We start from the raw sequence: 21,150 nt of genomic DNA, 5'->3' as shown, positions 1-21,150 counted from the left end.
TGAATGCGACATCTCAGGAACACCTTCAGGGAATTTCTTTAAAGTTGGTACAAACATACACTTGGATTTTATTTTGGTCGTCTAAGGTCGATGTCACTGATCTCAGAAAACATGTTTTTGCCTTTTGACAACAAATAATGAGACAAATAAATAAAATAAATGATGTACTTACTGACAATTTACTTGTTTGTTTATTTTGAAGCACTTTGTAACTACTGTTTTGCAATAGAAATAAAGTTTTCATTGTTGTTATTGATATTATTATTATTATAGTTATTATGTTATTTTTTAATACTAGTCGTAGTAGAAGTAGTAGTAGAATCTATTTATCTATTTATCTATTTATCTATTTATCTATTTATCTATTTATCTATCTATCTATCTCCCTCCGCGGACTCCACTTCCCATGAACCCTAGCGACCATTCACAGAATCATGGGACCCATCATGGGACCGTGCCTCTCCTCAGTGTAGCAGCGGGCTCTCGGGTCTCCTCTCCGGGCAGAATGGCGGTGGAAACCATCGCACCTGACTGGGAGTTTGACCGTTTTGACGACGGCTCACAGAGTAAGTGACGAGCCCTGACATGTAGACACAAACAAGAAAAAACATGGCGACACGCTGCAGTTAGCCACATTAGCCTCCAGTGCTAGCTTGCGCTGCTGGCTAGATGCTTTGCCGCCGGGCTCCGTCTATTTACTGGATTAATAAAGACATTTCCACTTATCTCACTTGATATTTACTGACAGTGACTTCATCAGCACGGACAGTTTCGCTCACGTTTAAGGTGTAAACTCGTGTAACAACAGGCAGGGACGTGTTAGCTGTCAGTACTAGCCGGCTACCTGTCAAATAAGGCTAATCACAGTGTATGACAGTACACAAACATTTACTTCACTTACGATTAAATCACCTCACGTTACTTTCATTCACATAAACAAAACACAGGGTTAAAGTGCAACAGTTTAAAGTTCATAGATCAACGTTGGCGTTTGAGGGTTTTCTGTGTTTGTGCTGGTTCCTCTTTCTGACTCGTATGCAAATACAAAGCTGGGTAGTTGTGCAGGAATGAATCCTCACCCAGTTGTTAACCATGACCCTTTACCCTCATTCAAACATATGTAAATACACATGTATGTCAGAGCTGGTAGCAAAGGCTCAGTGTCCGTTTCATGCATCTGCTGTGGATGAAGAAAACATCTGCAAACTTATTGGGGCTCCGCAATAAAATAATATATTTATCCCTGTATAATCTTCATCAGTAGCAGTATAACAAAGGTCAAATATACATCAATTAAAGGGTAATGCAGCGATGAGGTATATAACACGTAATTGATCTTCCTCCGATTTGTCGTCCTCTGTCCATAGGGTTAGGGTTGACCTTCACTTTAAATCAGTCTTTAAACGTATAATACATAATGGGACATTTATCGTGGGGATTATTGACATCATCTAATATGATCGTTTTTATCTCAATGTAATTTTTGGCGATGTGGTCCAACTCTAATGTTGAAGGATGCAGTGTTTTTTCTATGTCTTTAACACTGCAAAATACACTATGGTGCAGCTGGGTGGGATTTAAGGGGACTGCTGGGCCTTGGTAGAGTTATGTGCTCTACTGAGTTCCATTAACTTAAGAGAGTAGAAGAAGAAAATAGCCACAGGGTGAAGTAAAGTACAAGAACATGAAAATCCCCCGACAATGTCCTTCATCTAACTCTCTCCCATCATACAGAAATACACACCGAGGTCCAGCTGAAGAACTACAATAAGTTCCTGGAGGAGTACACTTCTCAGCTGAGGGGCATCGAGGAGGCGCTGGATGACTCCATCGGAGACGTGTGGGACTTCACTCTGGACCCCATCGCCCTGAAGGTAAAACCCCGTTGGCCGAACATCAACCTGAGCGTTTACACAGTTGAGTTCACACAGTTGGAACTTGCACAACTTCCTTCCCAATACGTTGTGTTACTCTCTTTCAGCTTATCCCATATGAGCAGTCATCTTTACTGGAGTTAATTAAAACAGACAACAAGGTAAGTCAAGACCAAGAGTCTGGAACAGTTGAAGTCTCAGATCCACAAAGTTGTTTTTTCTTTTCATTGATCAGTCTTGTTTTCTGTGTTGTTCAGGTTCTAAATAAAGTCATCACAGTTTATGCTGCACTCTGTAGTGAAGTGAAGAAACTCAAGTATGAGGTAAGTACTTTCAAAACAGTGCACTCTTCACTTGTTGGAGATACAAACACTGGGCCAGATTCTATTCTCTCCTCACCTTCTTTCTTGTTCAAAACTTCTGACTCGTCTAATGGTGTCGTATTTCCTTTAGTGAATTTTGGCATTAGATCACTGGTTTTTAATGGTTTCATTAAATCACTGGTTATCAGTCCACCTCTGACACCATTATCAATCTTCGTCATTGGAGGCCTTTGATCTGAGCTTTTTATTGGTATGATTTCTTTCACCATTAGACTTAACTAAGGTTGATTCTTCGTTACATGTCCCATTCTAAATATAAGTTTTTCAAAGCAACCGTTCCTCACATGTTTACATAAGGCTTCTATCATGATTATATTACATTTATGCTTGATATACAGTATAGTGTTGTCACCTGAGAGTGTACAACTGCAATTATAACTGCAGCCTCATGCTGAGCTAGTGCCTTTCTCATCTCCTCAGTATATCACATAGACATTTATAGCCTCATTAGCCTGCCGCTACAACCGTTTGACTTGGATTGCCTGCAGTTCTGATGCTCTCTTTACACAGACACCTAGTATAAGTACATAAGCTTGCAAAGAATAAATACATACAGAATTTTCTGCCACCACACTCTGTTATTGTTGTGCTTATGAAATGCAAAATCAGATTTTGTGTCCTGACTGACCTGCTTGATATTTATGTTCACCTACAGGCGGAAACCAAGTTCTACAATGGCTTGTTGTATTACGGAGAAGGAGGTAATCAGTCAGCCAGCAGTGCTTCCTCATTTCCCCCGTTTTTCTTACTTTCAACATTCCGCTTTTTAAAGAATTGATGCAAATACGTTGTTTATGTACTTTTGCGTTACAGTGTCTGACACCGGTGTGGTTGAAGGAGAGTCACAGATTCAGATGGGTAGATTCATCTCATTCCTGCAAGTGAGTATTTAGTCATTTTTTTTATTGATAAGATCATTTACTGGAGAAAACGCTGAGAGCTTCTCTCTTTGCTCTTTGTACAGGAACTGTCGTGCTTTGTGTCCAGATGTTATGAAGTGGTGGTCAACATTGTCCATCAGCTGGCTGCCCTCTACAACAGCAACAAGTGAGACGCATGAACAGAAGCCAGTCAGTGTTGCACAGTGGATATACTGTTTGTGGTTGGATTGGTTTAAATACCCTCGTTGTGAAGAGTCTTTACCCACTTAACATGGAGGCAAAAGCAGAACGCGCACACTGCAGTTCTGGTTTAAATAGCCACATAATGTTTCTGCTCTGTTACAACATTTCTCTTTCCGTATCTTAGAGGTGCAACGAAGATCATTGAGTCATCAGGCGTCCATTTCCAGGTTGGTTTATGATGTAATGATTTTTTTTTTTTGTGTGTGTCTGTGTCTTGAGTATTAAATATTGTCTATTTTGTGTTTTCCTGCTGCAGACTGTGTACGAACACCTCGGAGAGTTGTTAGTGGTGCTGCTCACACTGGATGAGATTTTGGAGAATCATGGCACACTAAAAGATCACTGGAAGATGTATAAAAGGTGAACGCATGCACGCACACACAAACACAAACCCAAACCCTCTTACCCTCTGTCTTTTCCTCTCTCCCTCCCACACACATACACACACACACCAGTTTGCAACCAGTGAGATAAAATATAGACAGAAGTGCTGTTTTTGTATTATGTTATGTATTCACCTTTTACCCTTAAATTGAATGCATTTTTATGATCATTCATTGTTTGTTGTCGTCTATAACTGCATCATTCTATCACAGGTTATTGAAATCAGTGCACCATAACCCTGGGAAATTTTCCATCCCCGAAGAGAAGCTGAAACCGTTCGAGAAGCTCCTGCTGAAGCTGGAGGGACAGCTGCTGGATGGCATGATACTGCAGGTAACTTCAAAGACGTGTTTTTAGTTTAGTTTCAAGTCTTTTAATCAATATAAGCAGGTTCCACAGGATGATTTTAGTCTTTGAACAGTAAGGAATTTAATCAAATTAACTAAAAGCAATAATAAAAAACAATATTAAACAAACTACAGAAACATTATTCTCACTTTGCTTCAGACCTTCAATAAAATGAGCTGGTTTTCAGTTCAGAATGGAATGTGGTTTTATTGCCTCTGTCTGATCTCACCTGATAGGAAGCAACCCCCCTCTGAGAAGGGAGAGAGAGGAAGCACTTTCTCATGGGGGTTGCTCCTGGGTTCTTGGCATCATTATTTGTTGACCTCCTTCAGCCTACAACCAAATACTTGATCACTGATCTCCTAATGTTTATGCTTGTGTGACAGGCCTGCGTGGAACAGAGGTTTGACGACCATGGGGAAGGAGTAGCTGTTGCCAAAAACAGCGTCTTTGCAGAGGAGTTTGCCTTCAACCTTCGCACCATATTCACCAACGTTGAGTCAAAGATTGGTCAGTTTCTTCTCCCAGGAAAACTTAGTTTGCCAGGTGGTATCCTTCGCTTGCAACTTTGAAATATCTTCTTTGTGTTCATGTGGTTTTCAGGTGAACCTTCCGAAATTGACCAGAGGGATAAATATGCTGGCGTCTGTGGTCTCTTTGTGCTTCACTTTCACATCTTCAGGAGTGTCGACAAAAAGCTGTACAAGGCCCTGCTCGATGTCTGTAAAAAGGTAGTTTTGTCTTTCTATCTTTAGTTGTGACACCGTTTCCTGATCCTGGTTTCAAACTGGATCTAGTGAATTTAAATGTGGTTTCATAAGGAAACTCTTCGGACTTGGTGGAGGTGCATACTTCCTGAGAGCCATTCTAGTTTTCATGTGTGTTTGTGTCTGCCCCCTTCCTCCAGGTTCCCGCTGTCACTTTGATTGCAAACATCATCTGGTTTCCTGACACCTTCCTCATTGCTAAAGTCCCAGCTGCAGCTAAACTGATGGATAAGAAGAGTCTGCAGGGCATCAGAGGGCAGAGAGACACCTACCTGCAGCAGAGAGCTCAGACGCTAACAAAGTCAGTAGTGTCCATACTCAGTCACACTAGTTCTGTTGAAACCAGATTGTTATTCCTCCGCGCCGGCGAGAGCCAGTGGCCGGAGGCATTATGTTTTCAGGTTGTCCGTCCATCCGTCAGTACGGTGTCCTCACAAAGGCTGTTTATGTTTTTCTTGAACATGATATCTGAAGATCAGCTTGTGGGAATGTCTTCAAATTTGGTACAAACGTTCACTTGGACTCAAAGATTAACTGATTAGATTATGAATCTGGAGAAAAAGGTGTGTTTAGATATGTAAACAAAAACTGCACTTGTTGGCAGAGGCGAACAACCGCAAAGCAGTAATTCTAGTTAGATTCAAAACAATCTAACAGTTTCTGTTGTCGTTTCTCTTCAGGGATGTTCAGTCCTACTACGTGTTTGTAACCTCATGGATGATGAAGATGGAGTCCATCTTGTCCAAGGACCATAAAGGGGACAAGTTGGCAGACGACCTTAACAGCAGGTGTAATGTGTTTGTACAGGTAAAGACAACACAATATAAACTACAGTGATGCATTCAAACATTTCACGTTTCACATTTTTTCGCTTTTACGTTTTTTTAGTCTCCATGAACAGAGAAATACATGTATTATGCTCATTTATTTATTTGTTAACTGACAAGCTTTCTGTAAGTGTCCTTTCTTAAAAGAACACTCTGAAAATCCCCTCTTCTTTCCCGTTCCTCACAGGGAATCCTGTATGCGTACGGCATCGGCACTATTATCAAGACCACCATGAACATGTACATGTCAATGCAGCGGCCCATGACCAAGACCTCGGTCAAAGCGCTCTGTCGACTGGTTGAATTGCTCAAGGTGTGTGGGTGTGTGCATGAGAGACTATTTCCATGCTTTATACCTGTACCTTTATTAACATGAGGTTTAATCCTGTTTCCCTTCAGGCTGTGGAGCACATGTTTCACAGGCGTTCTATGGTTGTAGCCGACTCTGTGTCTCACATCACTCAGCAGCTGCAGTCACAGGCCCTGAATGCCATCGGCACAGCCAAGGTAAACACAGGCCCAAAAATATTCATTCAAATGCTAAGTATTTACAGAAGGAGTTCATATAGTTTCTATGTTCATTTTATTTGACACTTAATGTGTTTACCTCCCTGAAGAAAAGGGTGATCTCTGACAAGAAGTACAGTGAGCAGCGACTGGATGTGCTGTCCTCTCTGGTGCTGGCAGAAAATGCCCTCAGTGGACCCAGCACAAAAGAGCGCCGCCTTGTGGTGTCTCTGGCTCTGTGCGTCGGCACTCAGCTGGTACGTCGGGGGAAAACAAATGGTTAATGGGATACAGACACTTCTGTTTCCTTCTTATTTCACTTGACTCTTAGCTTGACACTGAAATCAATCTGTCGCTCCTTCCAGAAAACTTTCAAAGACGAGGATCTGCTCCCGCTGCAGCTTGTGCTGAAGAAGCTGGATCTGATCAGTGAGCTGCGTGAGAGGTGTGGTTTCTTTCTTCTTCTTTTGATTAGCAACAAAGTTTCCAGTGCTAGATTTATAATTGGTGCATGACGAAATCTGTGTCAGGGAAGAAAACTTGGAGAAGTTGAGATGCTACTTGGTGTGGGGGCAATGTCACGGGCGGCTTCGACATCTTTCTGAAGTAGAATCAAAGAGTTTTGTTCTGATCTCACTGGCTCACAGTCAGACCACAAATCATTTACATCCGAACATCTCAAATGCCCATTTATCACTTTGGCAGCTGACAAACCATTCTGGTCCTTAGGAAGGTTAATGTCTGAGCTTATCAGAAACATGATTTCATGATGCAATTCGACGTTGTATTTTTTTTTACATACTGTAAGAGTCATACTTAAGGAATTTGTATTTTTTTGTTCCTCAGGGTCAAGATACAGTGCGACTGTAGTTTCCTTTACTGGCACCGAGCTGTGTTTCCCATCTACTTAGATGACGTGTATGACAATGCGGTGGACGCAGCAAGAATACACGTAGGCTGACGGGCACAATTATGTTGAAGTGGAAAACATTCCACTTGCAAATTCAAGAAAACTGTTTTATCTTTGTTTTGATTATGTTTTAATCGTCACCTCTTCTTCTGTCCCCTTGATGACGTCTGATTGGCCAGAGCAGTACATGTTTAGCGCGCTGAGAGACAGTGTGCCGTCCATGTTACATGCCAAACACATGGAGTCATGTGACCAGCTACTGGAGAGCTATGACAAGGAGATCATGGATGTTTTCAACGAGGTGAGAGCAGATGAAAATGTTGCAGCCAGAATAAGGAGCAGAAAGAGGAAATGTACAGGAATCGAATCATCACAACACAGTGTTGATTTAGAAGATCGTGTTTCAACATGGAGGTTGAGGATGTGATTGTACATATGTGGACTTTGTTGTGTCGTAGCCAAAGTTATTAGGTTTTTGGGTTGTAGTTTTACAATGTGGATTTTGTTTTATTTTTCTCGTGCAGCACCTACTGGACAAGCTCTGTAAGGAGATAGAGAAGGACCTGCGTCTCTCCGTTCACACTCACCTGAAGCTGGACGACAGGAACCCTTTCAAAGTTGGCATGAAGGATCTGGCTCACTTCTTCTCCCTTAAACCCGTCCGCTTCTTCAACCGCTTCATTCATATCAAAGGTCCCGGGAAACTCTTTTTCATACATGCACACAGATTGTTTGTTCTTGTTGGATATTGAAAACATTTTTGGGGGCAACTTTTGCTGTTGATTCAAAAACTTTCTAAAAGATGTCTTCTCATCCATACATCTATAGAGTTGATGTTTTATTAAAAACTGAATCATGTCAGTGAAATAGAGTGGAGTGTGTGTGTTGAGTAATGCTGACCCCTGCTGGTAAACTAACTCGGTGTTGCCATTGCAGCCTACGTGACTCACTACCTGGACAAAACTTTCTACAACCTGACCACCGTGGCTCTGCATGACTGGGCCACCTACAGCGAGATGAGGAACCTGGCCACACAGCGTTATGGACTCACGATGACAGAGGCTCACCTGCCCAGCCAGACACTGGAACAGGTCTGTGTGATGGCACCTTACACATCATTGAAGAGATACTTTACATTTACATGTGTTTTTTGAGATGTAAACTAAATGATGTGACTGTACTGTGACGAAACACATTAATGTCACATTACATGATGCTTATAGTGCCACCGACTGTTTCCAACTGGTGCTGACATAGGCCCTGGTATTAACATCCATCCTGATCCAATCACAAGTGGCCAGAGTTTGTGTGTTCACACCTGACATTAAAATACATCCTGAATGTGTCTCCTGTGACCAGTTGTGATCGGATCTCACTTCCCCGCTCTACATGCAAATTAACATGTGTGTAATTTGTTTTGGTTAAAACCAAATGATGTTGTTTTGACCAGTCACAGATGTGTCCGATGTCACTGTTTGTGTGAGAGAGAGAGAGAGAGAGAGAGAGACAGACGAGTCAGGAGGCGCTGAATAAATCCAATGGCCACTAACAAATCCGCATATGGGCACAGTTGAGAGTTAAAAAAAAAAGGTTCAGTTCACAGTGAAACTGTAGCAGGTCAGAGGACATCAGCTGAGTAGGCGTTCCTTCATATGTGGCCCTGGACGCATTTGCCATCTCACAGCTAAAGGAATGTAGACATGTGGCCCAGACGGATCGCTATCACACCTCTACGTAGAGCTGTCCATCTAATGCTCGGATCACAAAAACCACATGTTAATACCAGGTGTGTATGGGGCCATAGAGTCAGTCATTCGGCACGTCCCTATGTCAGGAAACTTAAATCTCCAATGTGGGCTGGTTACTTATCAGACTGGGGAAATTGTGAATTTACTCTGTAATAGAAGTGGATGTTTTAATATAGAAGTGTAGCAGATAAATGGATGATTAACTGTTTCCTCTGTGTTCTCCCTCAGGGTTTAGACGTCCTGGAGATAATGAGGAACATTCATGTTTTTGTCTCACGTTACCTTTACAACCTCAACAACCAGGTGAGACTCTGAGCCTCCGTGTTCACCTTCTGTATGTTGAACCAAGTGGATATCAAGTCTTACATTTAATCCATCGCTCTCCGATAGATCTTCATAGAGAAGGCAAGTAACAACAAGCACTTGAACACCATCAACATCCGCCACATTGCCAACTCCATCCGAACCCACGGCACCGGCATCATGAACACCACGGTGAGTTCCCAGGAGACGCAGAGGAGGTTTAGAATCTTTCCACTTAAGTATTTTTTTTTCTCACCTGTTGCACATCTCCCCCCGCTTTCATCAGGTGAATTTCACCTACCAGTTCCTGCGTAAGAAGTTTTACATCTTCAGCCAGTTTATGTACGACGAACACATCAAGTCCAGACTCATCAAGGACATCCGCTTCTTCAGAGAGACAAAGGACCAGTCTGATCAGAAGGTGAGAGACGACTCGCTGTCTCCTCAAAGCTCATCACTTTATTACACCAGTTACACTAACAAAGCAAAGTGTTTTACTCCAGTCAGAAAGTCGTAACACCAGTTAATGATCATGCATGAGAGCTGCAGACAGAACCAACACTGTGATCAGTGATTAAGACGAAACTAATCAACCATAGAGGAGGTTAATGTGTCACATCAGTAAATCAATTCTCTGGAACAAGATCTAGATTTTCTGTTCTTGGAACCAGTTGGATTCCAGTAATAACTGTGAAGTCTGTTGTAACAAATACTTTTTTTTATTATATCACCAGGGACAATGACATGATTTCCCTCCCAGCTGCTGTTTAACTGTTTGTTTTTGTCTCAGTATCCGTTTGAGCGAGCAGAGAAGTTCAACCGTGGCATCAGGAAGCTGGGAATCAGTCCTGATGGACAGAGCTACCTAGACCAGTTCCGACAGCTCATCAGCCAGATCGGTGAGAAAATACCATTCAACAGATGAAGGTTAAACCTAAGAAATCATTGGACATGGATCCCGTCTGAGCCAATGTCAGCCAACACCGATTTGACCCTGTTTTTCTCTCAGGTAACGCCATGGGCTACGTTCGCATGATCCGCTCTGGTGGCCTCCACTGTTGCAGCAGTGCTATCAGGTGAGTAGACGGTTGTTGTAGCTGTGTAGTAAACAATGCTCCCTTTGATTGAATATGAAGGAATGAAAAAGTCTTCAAAACATTAACTATACTCAAAAACCTGGATGCATTTACAAGAGTTCTCCCTTTTTTTTCTGACATTTCTCTCTTTAATGATTAATGTTTTCTGTCTGTGTCGTTTGCAGGTTTGTTCCAGACCTGGAGGACATTGTGAACTTTGAGGAGCTGGTGAAGGAGGAGGGACTTTCAGAGGAGACTCTGAAAGCTGCTAGGTGGGCACAACTTCAAAATATCTTTAAATGTTGTCTGTAGATTATTGTTATTATTACAGCTCCAGTGGATGTAGACACGATGTACAATCTTCTGCACAGACGGTTTATTATAAGATATCTGCGCTGCATTTCAATTTTTCAACCTCAAGGTGGCACCACAGTTACAAAAATGTGAATGAAACGTCACCTGCTATTTTGACATCTGTTCATCTGAAACTCTCTCTGTGTTTTTATTCCCAGTGTCTTAGATTCCGTGTTGGGGGATCTGACCAGCAACTCTGCCGAGGGGACGGAGTACTTCAAGATGCTGGTGGCGGTGTTTGCAGCTGAGTTTCGCAGTGCCAAGAATATGCACCTGAGGAACTTCTACATGATTGTACCCCCACTGGTCAGTACTGAGTCTTTTTTCATTTGTGTGTCAGCTTTGTTCTTATGCCTCCACTCCAGCAACAGCCAGTGGCCGGTGGCATTATGTTCTCGGGTTGTTCTTCCACCTGTGCCATTTTTGTAAAACAAAATATCTCAACAACACCCCTGGGCAACTTCTTGTTCACTTGGACTCACGGATGAATTGATTACAATTTGGTGGGACAGGAAGGACACTGTGACCTTTTATAAAACATGTCTTGTCTGCCTTTTGGGAATTTTTTGTTTAGTTTTCAGACATGCAGCACTTTTAAGAATTGATGCACGAACAAATCTCTCTCGTAGACCGTGAATTTCGTGGAGCACTCGATCGGCTGCAAAGAGAAACTCAACAAGAAAAACAAAAGTGGAGCAGCTTTCACAGACGACGGCTTTGCTATGGGTAATAAATCACATTTCACTGGAACAGCTTCCTGCTTAACTGCCTCTGTCCAGGGTCATGACTGTCTCTGACTCGCTCTCTCAGGTGTGGCGTACATCCTGAAGCTGCTGGACCAGTATCTGGAGTTCGACTCGCTGCACTGGTTCCAGGCCGTCAGAGATAAGTACAAGAAAGAGATGAACGCGGTGGTGAAGGAGCAGAACGTCCAGTCGTCCAGTCAGGATGAAAAACTGCTGCAAACTATGAACCTCACCCAAAAGAGGCTGGACATCTACCTGCAGGTATATTCTTACGTTTTCAGCCTTTTCAGTGTCTCTCCGTTGATTCTGCCGTCTGTCTTTGAAATGCAGAGTTCTAAAGCAACAAGGAAATCCGCGAAGTGTTGTGATCGTGTGGGCGGGATGTTTCACACTGAACTCTTTGTCTTCCTCTCTCTCTCTCTGCAGGAGTTTGAACTGCTCCACTTCTCCTTGAGCAGCGCCAGGATCTTCTTCAGAGCGGACAAGACCGCGGCCGAAGAGACTCAGGAGAAGAAGGACAGAGGTTGGCTGGTGTTGTGATGATTAATGAAGCCTTAAATTATGCACATCCAACCCTGTTACATGGGCTTTTTGTAGATGATGTTTCCTGATTAATGAATGAGGAGGTCTGTGCCTTCATCCTTTAGACTTCACTAGTAACTTGTAACATTTTCTCCACCAGAAGCAGCTTCCAAAGCAGGAGGCGCTTCAGACGACTCCAACACGACTGAACCAGCCTCAAAGTGAAGCCAGCGGATGATGTCGTGTTGGATTGTAAAGTCTGAGAGGACTGTAAAATAAGCAGAGCGTGCACCTGTCGAGCAGAAGAGTGGAGAGAAGATCTCAGAGATAAGAGACTTGAAACAACAGGCGATGTTTGTCAGACTCTTTGTGTCCCATGACGAAGGGATTATCTTCATCAGAGAATGAATGTTTTTCTTCAAGTGCTACGGCAGCAAGTGTCTGTTTCTTTGTTTCCATTTTACAGAAACAACAGAGTGTCGCCCCCAAATCTGTCGGCTTCTAATCGATTCACTTTGAATTCGTAGCATTTAAACAAGCAAGTGCAGTTTGAAATGCGCGGCGGTGAGACAAGCATGAGGTGGAGGTGAATCAGTTCCAGTGCTACGCAGCCTTTTGCTACTTTTACACTTCAAGAACTGGATTGTTTTTTTACTACAGTAGAAGCCTCAGCTGCTCTGCGCCCTCCGCTGACCAGAGTTCAATCATCGACTAGTTTGCATGTGATTTCATTTCAGTGCTGTTGTGATTGTTTGTGGCCTTTGATGGCAGCTCTGTGCGCTGCAGCACACGAGCGAGGACTCTTTAGAATGTTTTTCCATTTAAACCCTTTATTGTTAGTGTGCCATATTTCTCAACTACTTATTTTTGTTAAATTTATACATCGTATCAACTAAGGTGTGTAAGCGCCTTTCTAAACTGCGGATAATCCTAATTAATTACGCCAAACACACATCAGGTTCTTGATCTGAGTGTTAATTTCTCTGCAGCGCATTTATATTTTATATGTCAACATGTGGAAATGAGGCCAGTTTGGTCAAAGACTACATTCCATGAATTAACCTGCTTGAAGAGAAAAGTCTCTTAAGACTAATAAAACTTGCACTTTCAATAGACTTCACTGTGTCAGTCTTGACTTTGTACTGAAGAGTGAAGGTCTCGCTGCACAGGAAACAAGCTCAATGTCTCCGTGTGAACATTTAACCTGTTGTACTAGGTAGAGAAAATAATCCTACATGTGAATGTCTTTCTTACAAAACAAATAAAACACCCCGGGAGAATTCATGAGGGATTATTGAGCTGAAAAAACAACACACACAGTGGTTCAAGAAAGCCTTTTCTGCTTTAATACAAAGAAAAGAAGCTTTTCACTTCAGAAAATACAAGATTGGTCTGATTTTTTTTTTTTATCTCCTTAAATTGACGTTTTTTCCCCGTTTCTTATGAAATGCTGCTGTTCACCGCTGCTCAAACAGCTTTAATCCAAATACATCCCTTCTTTTTTTTTGCTTTGGACTTGATCAATGTTTATTTTTCTTGTTTGTTTTTTTTGGTGAGAATCAGGCCTTTCCTTGAATGACATTTAAATTTTGTATCTTTTTTTGTTGTAAGTGCCCACGGTGCCATGTGACACCCTGTCCAGCAGATCCAGAAATGTCCTGTTGCGTCCACATATTGCATCCATGCTCACCTCATAAAAACGAGGTACAAGGCAGGGCAAAATTTCTTCCAAAATAGATGTCATATATATATATATACATACATATATATATATATAGCAATCATATATACACATTCGTACATACATATACTAATTTATGTGATGCAAAGAAACAAAAAATGTACACATTTCTTACAAAATTGTAACAAAGACTGGAAAGTGTTTTGTTTGCTCCGGAGCAACGACGTGTCGCCATTTAGCTTCTGCGAGGTTTCGTCCACGTTTCGCAGACGCCAAAGTCTTCTCCCAGATTTGTGTCCAAGTTCAACTGGCACAGAACTCTCAGAGAGAGAGAGAGAGAGAGAGACGGACAGAGTGTGAGACGGAAACAAATTGGAGTTGCAGAAACGGAGGTTAAAGAAATCAGAGTTAATGGAAGGAAGAAAAAGAGAAACGGTGAAATGAAAAGTGATGCATGTGGAAAAGTTGCATGACCCACCCCACCCCCCCTTGAGCCAAAACAAAGAAATGTAGAAAGGAAAAAAGAGGGAGTGTTCACATAAAAAAGCACAAACAAATTTTGTGTTCTTTTATTACTAAATATAGTGCAACAATAAACATTGCATTTCTTTCACCCTTTCACTTGAGTCTGACGAAGTTAACTTTGCTTTCCCCGCTCTTTTCTCTGTTCTTAACACTTGCTGTAAATATGAGGCGTTAACCCTTGTTCTGTCACTGTCCTGTGCCACAAGGTCAGTCCTCCTCTCCGGGAGAAAAACAGGCTTCAGATTCAGAGACGTAAACATAACACAGACCCTGCTCGAAACAAGACAAAAAAAACAACAGGATGAACATAAAGAATAAAAACAGAACAAGTGTTGGTGTTTTGGGCAGCATGTAAATTTTGGAAAGGCAGGGCAGTTTTGATGGTGGCGATGACCCCCGCAGTCATTTAGCCAAATCCTCGAGGAATAAAAACCAAGCTGTGAGAACCACAGCGCCCCCCCCTGCATCGTTGTGCACGGGAGCAGCTGCGGCCTTTGGACTGGTCGGGCCTTAGAAGGCCTGCTGGGCTGGGTTGTAGTTGAACGTTGTTGGCACGTGAGGCCTCTCTTCCAGCTTCTCGTACTCCAGATGAAACTCCTTGGAGATGCAGACACAGTTTCAACGATGGGAAATGTTCTCCTCCACAATTAAAGCCAGTAAAAACTTTCTCCAGATGAATTGAGCGGACAGATTCTTACCTTGGCTACTTTTCTCCAGTTAAGACAATCAAAAAAGTAGTAGGTGCCCCTCTCATAGTTGTTGGTCTTCAGTGTAGGCTCCATGCCGGGCGCCCTCGTTATCCAAACCCGCTCTTCTTTGTGGTACCTCCAGTCCCGGTTGAAGCTGGAGAGTGAGGTTGTGAAAGAGGAATAAGAAAAGTGGAGAAAACCTGTGAGCTTCTCTCTAAACAGACAATAGACACATGGAGACAATATTTCTGCACCAATCCCCACATAAAAGGGTGAAAATACTCACAGCTCTACTGCTGCCAAAAGCTGTAGCAGGTCTCCACCGTTCATGTAGTACAGGTAGAACAACAGGTCTTCGCCATATCGAGCCAGTTTGATCGCAGCCAACTACAAGCAGAGAACGAGGAGTTAGTTTTCCACTCGTACTGTAGATACATCTTTTAAAAATGAGGCCAATTAATGTGGCTCTGCTTTACCTTGTCCCTTATGTGGATATTGGTTAAATACTCAGAGGGAACATGGAAGTCTGAGAAGCCAAGAACAGACATAAGTGAGCAGATCTCAGAAGAGTCATTGTGACACATGTAGCCTCATTAACTGAATGTTAATGTCTTACCGATGTCTTGAGGTCGACAAGGTGCTGAGGCCCACGGAGAGGCGAACTTGGGGTATAAGTTTCTGTCAGAGAATAAAGTTGCTGTAAGTTTTTCGTCTCTTATACAAACAGAAAATGCCATCGTAAACATGGTTATCATATCCGTCTGCAGTATTTCCTATAACTATTTAAATAAGCTGGTGATTTTGATTACTGAAGCAGTGATTTACTAATCCTATTTTAATTTTTGTTTCACCATTAAATGTTAATATAATAGGACAGCCCTCTTACTCTGGTGAGTTTAAGTTGAGTCCCAGTGTCGTGAGGTCGCTCCCCAGCGCCAGATGGACCATCCCAGGATCAGTCTCTGCCGCCCGGATAAACGTCAACAGGCCGATCATGCCGAATTGGTCTGTCACCATTCCTGAGGGAATGTTCGTCACCCGACCTGCAGCGGCACGACACACTCAGAGCTCAGCAAAGACACTGAAACTGGGAACTACAGTTAATACTTAGAGTCAATACATTACCTCCATATTTCTAAACCACACTTTGTGCACGCATTGGAGAGCAAACCAAGCCAATTATTTATTTTAATACGTTATGGTCACAGACAAGTGCACGTAAAGATTTAATGATGGTCTGTATCATAGTAAACATAATGTTTTGGTTTCCTCTATGTCCCTTATCCAATAATTATCTAAACCCAAAATACAGGGTAGAGAGCCCAACTGCCTCACCCAAGTTGTGCGATTAAGAAGGGATGTCTCAGTGGAATTGGAGCGATACGATTGGCTGAGAGGTCTCACCATCGGGCAACACCTGGATTCCTTTCTTCTGGTTGTTGTTCTGTGCTGAGGTCGTCTTGTCTCCGGGGAACTTGGGCCCATCTGCATTGGATGTGCTCTTGCTTGTGGAGTTCAAGTTCTAAAACAACAAAAAGCAGTTTTAAAGGATGTAAATGTGTGATCATTTTTTTTTTCTCTTTGATGTGCAACCTTGATGAAAAACAGCCAGAGTAAAGTCATCAGTCGCTCACACTCACAGTTTTGCTGTCGTCATTGTTCAACGTGGGGTCCTTGTAGTTCGGGCCAGGCAGTGCAGGGAAGTCCTCGTTGTGGATGGAGAAATCCTGTGTCTGTTCTGTCGATGGCTTTGTCACCATGCCAACTTGATGATGACGATCACAGTGAAGTACAGATTACACAGGTTCTAATGTAAGTAACACACTTTCAACGATATCCCGACAATTTTTCTACGATCTCACACGGTCACTGAAACAAACCTTCGACTATGAAGCCAAGAAGCTAAAGCCACTTCCTCTCCTCTGCGAACCTACTGCCTTTGGCTTAATGTGTGTAAAAATAAGACACTTTACTCCGTCTAATGGCCTACCATAGGGAGCCCTCCCAGCCAGAGGGTTGAGCACCGGTGTTGGGTTTCCAGTCCCTTCTCTTCGACTCCTGTCTGCTAACGCAGGGAAGTCTGACAGATCCAGTCCTGTTAGATTTTCACTCCCATCTGCACCAAGACGAAGGTTAGGAACAATGTCACATTCGATGAAATGTATTAATATTATTTACTGTCATATATTCATTCATTTAATTCAAGATTTCAAAATTTAAGTATTTATGAAATGCACATCTCACTGTATTTTAATTTTTTTTAATCAGATTGCTTTCTTAATATTCTATATATACACAGATGTGTTTCAGGAGTGTTTCTATAAAACCCACTAATACTGATCACTAGGTTGACCCACCCAGGTTACGGATTCTAACCTGTGCCATTGAAGATGTTGCTTGATAACGAGTTGTTCATCCCAAAACCCTGGTTGCGGTTCATACCGAATCCTGACATGCTGCAGAGAGAGAGAGGAACCAAAACAAGAAGATGACATCAGCTTCAAAACATTCACTTCTAATAAAAATACGTAAAATGAATAACAAGTGTTCAGCTCTGTCTACCTGTTTATGGTGAAGGGCTGACGTGCTGGCTGCTGTTTGGGCATACAGATGATGCTGGGTGAGCTGCGGTTGGGGCTGCCCAGCCCCGAGCTGCCCATGCTATTGGTCCTGCCGCTCATCCCAATGCTTTGACTGACCTGAGAGTGGTTCAGCATGTTCCTCGTGTTCATTGGCAACGTCCCCCTGTAAACACAAGATCAGATCTGATCAGTTTTTGCTCCTTTCAGGGCAAACTTGTGCAAAATGACTAAAATATATACATATACTTCCATCTTCATGACTTTGGCCATATGTCTTGCTGAAAGCAAAAGCCTTTTGCAACAGCTAAGTTTGGAGTTTGTTTTGAGATCAATACTGTTTGACATGATTATTGCGAAGGAAGTTTAAGGGGTTAGAGGTGTTTGAGCCCGTTTCATTCAGACTTAACGTCCACAAACCACAACTATGAAGCTGAAGTAGCTTCTCTTTTAGGTCCAGGCTCCTCGTTTTGTCTTGGCTGGCTGGAGTCCATCTTTTCCTCAGAATGACTCTGTTCTGTATCAAATTCACTCTCCTCAATGTTTGTTTGTGTTGCCTTGATGCACATTTCCTGTCTGCATCAATGCCATGAGTTACGAAAGGCAAAGTGCCGTCCAAATGACTGTAAATAGTCGTAAAGATTGATTTGCGAAACAGTGAAATAAACAATAGTGCATTATTATGAAACAATAGACATTTTTCACCATCACATTATGTAAATGATCACATCCCACAGCCCTTTTAGTCACTGTTATAAACCGGTGTCTGTTCAACCTTTGTCTTCGAACGCACAAATGAGCCCCTTCACACTGACCTGCTTGGTGACGGAGGGGTGTGGAGGGACATGGTGGAGACTCCTGTTGTGGGAGTGATATGACTTGGTAGCTGCGTGCCTTGTGTGAGATTTCGGTTTAACTGAGGTGTGCTGTTCCCCATGCCCCTGACTGAAAAGCCCAGTGCACCTGCAGTAAGACAGAAAGACAAACAGACACTGTCAGGCAACCAAAAGTATCTGTCCAACTGTTAGTAACTCTTGTCCTACTTGTTAAAATGCCTCTAAAAATTTTGAAAAATACAAGCATCACGTTTCAACAAGCATAGAATATCTTACCACTCCAGGTTTGTGACATGGGAAAACTGTGGTGATTGTCTGTATTTGAAACAAACTCACTTTGTGGACCATACAGACTTGCACCGAGCTGCGACAGCTGACCCGACGACGATGGTGAGGGGGAGGAGAGCATCTGAAGGAAAAACATTTGAGGAGAGGGCCGAGTAAGACGACGGGAAAACAGCTCCTCTGGTGATAACTCAAGAAATTACTAAATAAGTGCAGAGCTGAAGGCAAAAACTCACATCTTTGTCCGATCGATGTGGGAACATCGACGGCTGATTGTAGTACATGCTTTCATCAGAGAAGTCGTTATCGACCACCTCGACGAACTCTACAAATTTCTTTCTAGCACCAAACATGCCTTTTGTCACCTGGAGAGAGAGAGAGAGAAGAGTGGTGATATTAAAGATGCCCTGAAGAAAAAAGTCAGGGAAGTCATTCACTAAACTAATACATATAAGATTTCTAATCTAAATACACTAGACTAGAGATGTCCTGACATCAGCATCGCATGTGCCTCAGATACTGTCACAAGTGCCGGGACAGGCATCAGCGAGTAGACAATTCCCTGTACTGATCTGATACCATGTCTTTAAAGTATATTAGTTTCCCCCAGATAACACTGCAGTTTCCTTTTCCTGGAAATCACTTCTTCGTCGTTTTTAGAGCGGGGAAGAAGTGGTGATTTCCTGTGATGCAGCACGAGCCAGATCTACCTAAAATGTCAGCAATGTTGCACATCCACAAGTAAAAGGGTGACGTGTACTGTATGTATGATAGCGATCATCACTTGCATACAGCGCTAGAGACGTGCATCTGTTGAAATACATATATATATATATATATATATATTGTAATTTTCTAAATGCACTAATATCTGATTTCCTGTATCGTCCAATACACAAAGTCCTGATATCGGAATTATGTCAGGAAGGGAAAAATGATATTGAACATCTCCAACACTGATTTCTTTGAACCTGAATGTTCCCTATACAAACTTTGAAATAGGCAAGTTTCACCATAATAGGTTATATGATTAAAAATCTTCTAATGTTGAACCTCTGTTTTCATTTGACAGATTAATGTGGATCCTTTTGTTTCAGCACTTCACTGACAACACAAAGACCTAATGTGAAATGTACTTTCCCTGTGTATAACAGGACAGTATTCTCTGTGAGTGCAAGAAAATCACAGATGCATTTGTTATTCTCGTTTCTGTGTAAATACACAGCGACATATTTTGGCATCAAATCGCTGCTGAGATAAAGTTTTGAACAGTGTGTGTGTGTGTGTGTGTGTGTGTGTCTGGTTTCAATGGGAACAAGATGATGAACTTCCATTACAAAGTAAACTGTTGGTTTTTTTACAGCCCAGCTCACAGACAAGTAGCTTCCTGTAGCTCTTTAATGACTTTTATATTTAATTGATGCACATTTAGCTAATTTGACACAGTTGAGAAAAAGGAGCAGCAGCAATGCTAACAGGCTAGTTAGCCAACAGTAGAGCAGCTAGCGTTAGCATGCTAACTGTAATCACTCTGTGTTAGCATAGCCAGCTAAGCGGCTACCCTCACCGGAGCTAACACACCGACACCTTTCTACAGCAAATCCCCCAGACTTGGTTGCAGAGCCGCGGTCGGAATCGGACGGTGACACGGGCCCTCTCTGGCTCTATGTACCCGGACAGCTGTTCCGTTTTCTCGCTTTACTTTACGCTCCGTCCGCAGCAGCAGCAGCAGCTTCAGCTCTGCTGGAGCTTCAAGCTAACGAGCTGCTTCCGTGTGGAAACTGGAGGAAACCTCGAGGGGACTGGCTCGTGCTGACCGGTTGAATTTGGTCAAGAGCCTCTTTAATGCGGCGAAAAAAGAAGTAAAGGAGCCTCACCGCATCAATTTCCCTTCGCTTCGTTAGATCCAAGATGGCTGTGTGTATTCTAAATCGAAACAGGGATAGCCTTTACCCTCTGACCTTACAACCGGCTGACCACTTCCGTACACAAAACCGCTCTGCTCTTTTTTTTATTAAGTTATTTAACCGAGCACAGATATTACGAAGAAGAACACACGTGGCATTTTCCTCACATCTGTAAGGAAAATAATTATAATAATAATCACAATAATGATTGTTGTTGTTGGTATTGTTGTTGTTGTTCTCATTATTGTTGTTATTATCATCGTCAATCACAGAATTTAATCAGGATTTATGTGTATAGTCGATATTCACAAATCACAGTTTGTCTCAGGGCTAAACAAGGTGCAACATCCTCTGTCCTTAAAGGTTCAGTGTGTAGGATTTAGTGACATCTAGTGGTGAAGTTGCATGTGGCAGCTGAAGACCCCTCACCTGATTCTCCCCTTCCAAACACGAAGGAGAACCTGTGGTAGCGTCAGTTGTCATAAAAACTCAAAAGGTGTTCAGTTTGTCCAGTCTGGGCTACTGTAAAAAAAAAACATGGCGGCCTCCGTAAGAGAGGACCCGCTCCAGATGTAAATATAAAGTATTTAAATATAAAGGGCTCATTCTAGGGTAAAGAAAACAAGAATTCATACAATTTAGATAATTACACACTAATGAAAACATCACTAGGATTATTTTATATAAAATTTCTGCTAATAGATTCCTTTCACCTAAATCTTACACACTGAATCTCTAAACCTTCATTAAGAGTAAGAAAAAACTACCAAAAAAA

At 42.3% G+C, this 21,150-nt stretch overlaps 2 protein-coding genes across 5 annotated transcripts; one reads left to right on the top strand and one right to left on the bottom strand.

The window, feature by feature from the left end:
- The first annotated feature begins 419 nt into the window (after positions 1 to 419).
- washc4 (WASH complex subunit 4) lies at positions 420 to 12,989 on the top strand. Of its 2 annotated transcripts, none has more exons than XM_035155984.2 (33): positions 420 to 566; positions 1,735 to 1,874; positions 1,982 to 2,035; positions 2,132 to 2,197; positions 2,913 to 2,958; positions 3,071 to 3,138; positions 3,222 to 3,304; positions 3,506 to 3,548; positions 3,638 to 3,741; positions 3,978 to 4,098; positions 4,500 to 4,623; positions 4,717 to 4,844; positions 5,021 to 5,181; positions 5,561 to 5,687; positions 5,895 to 6,020; positions 6,107 to 6,214; positions 6,325 to 6,471; positions 6,580 to 6,659; positions 7,061 to 7,166; positions 7,309 to 7,425; positions 7,649 to 7,817; positions 8,061 to 8,215; positions 9,101 to 9,175; positions 9,263 to 9,367; positions 9,462 to 9,596; positions 9,966 to 10,074; positions 10,185 to 10,251; positions 10,437 to 10,523; positions 10,764 to 10,911; positions 11,235 to 11,331; positions 11,416 to 11,612; positions 11,778 to 11,874; positions 12,037 to 12,989. In XM_035155984.2, the coding sequence occupies exons 1-33, from the start codon at positions 506 to 508 to the stop codon at positions 12,096 to 12,098; spliced, it is 3,513 nt and encodes a 1,170-aa protein (XP_035011875.1). In that variant the 5' UTR covers positions 420 to 505; the 3' UTR covers positions 12,099 to 12,989. The 2 variants fall into 2 exon arrangements, with proteins under 2 accessions (XP_035011875.1, XP_035011874.1); XM_035155983.2 differs by having other exon boundaries at positions 12,034 to 12,989.
- A 207-nt stretch (positions 12,990 to 13,196) lies between these two features.
- cnot2 (CCR4-NOT transcription complex, subunit 2) lies at positions 13,197 to 20,435 on the bottom strand. 3 transcript variants are annotated; one of them, XM_035155985.2, is made up of 15 exons: positions 20,346 to 20,435; positions 18,705 to 18,833; positions 18,460 to 18,592; positions 18,163 to 18,310; positions 17,331 to 17,513; positions 17,145 to 17,224; positions 16,759 to 16,884; positions 16,409 to 16,533; positions 16,173 to 16,290; positions 15,655 to 15,811; positions 15,385 to 15,446; positions 15,245 to 15,294; positions 15,055 to 15,155; positions 14,778 to 14,922; positions 13,197 to 14,676 (listed from the first exon to the last, which is right to left on the bottom strand). In XM_035155985.2, the coding sequence occupies exons 2-15, from the start codon at positions 18,819 to 18,821 to the stop codon at positions 14,590 to 14,592; spliced, it is 1,632 nt and encodes a 543-aa protein (XP_035011876.1). In that variant the 5' UTR covers positions 18,822 to 18,833; positions 20,346 to 20,435; the 3' UTR covers positions 13,197 to 14,589. The 3 variants fall into 3 exon arrangements, with proteins under 3 accessions (XP_035011876.1, XP_035011878.1, XP_035011877.1); XM_035155987.2 differs by having other exon boundaries at positions 18,520 to 18,592; XM_035155986.2 differs by lacking the exon at positions 20,346 to 20,435 and adding an exon at positions 20,036 to 20,307.
- Between the last annotated feature and the right edge of the window lie 715 nt (positions 20,436 to 21,150).

This window comes from Hippoglossus stenolepis, chromosome 5, assembly GCF_022539355.2.
Source record: "Hippoglossus stenolepis isolate QCI-W04-F060 chromosome 5, HSTE1.2, whole genome shotgun sequence".
NCBI classification, from domain to species: Eukaryota; Metazoa; Chordata; class Actinopteri; order Pleuronectiformes; family Pleuronectidae; genus Hippoglossus; species Hippoglossus stenolepis.
The sequence above is the reverse complement of the archived record's forward strand: the minus strand, read 5'-3'. Positions and strand labels throughout refer to the sequence as shown.

Coding starts and splice junctions, on each gene's coding strand:
- cnot2 (XM_035155985.2), bottom strand. CDS start 18,821: ATGTTTGGTGCTAGAAAGAAATTTGTAGAGTTCGTCGAGGTGGTCGAT. Junction 17,514..18,162: donor ACCCCTCCGTCACCAAGCAG/GTCAGTGTGAAG, acceptor TTGTGTTTACAG/GGGGACGTTGCCAATGAACA. Junction 17,225..17,330: donor CAGCCCTTCACCATAAACAG/GTAGACAGAGCT, acceptor CTCTCTCTGCAG/CATGTCAGGATTCGGTATGA.
- washc4 (XM_035155983.2), top strand. CDS start 506: ATGGCGGTGGAAACCATCGCACCTGACTGGGAGTTTGACCGTTTTGAC. Junction 4,099..4,499: donor TGGATGGCATGATACTGCAG/GTAACTTCAAAG, acceptor CTTGTGTGACAG/GCCTGCGTGGAACAGAGGTT. Junction 10,912..11,234: donor ACATGATTGTACCCCCACTG/GTCAGTACTGAG, acceptor TCTCTCTCGTAG/ACCGTGAATTTCGTGGAGCA.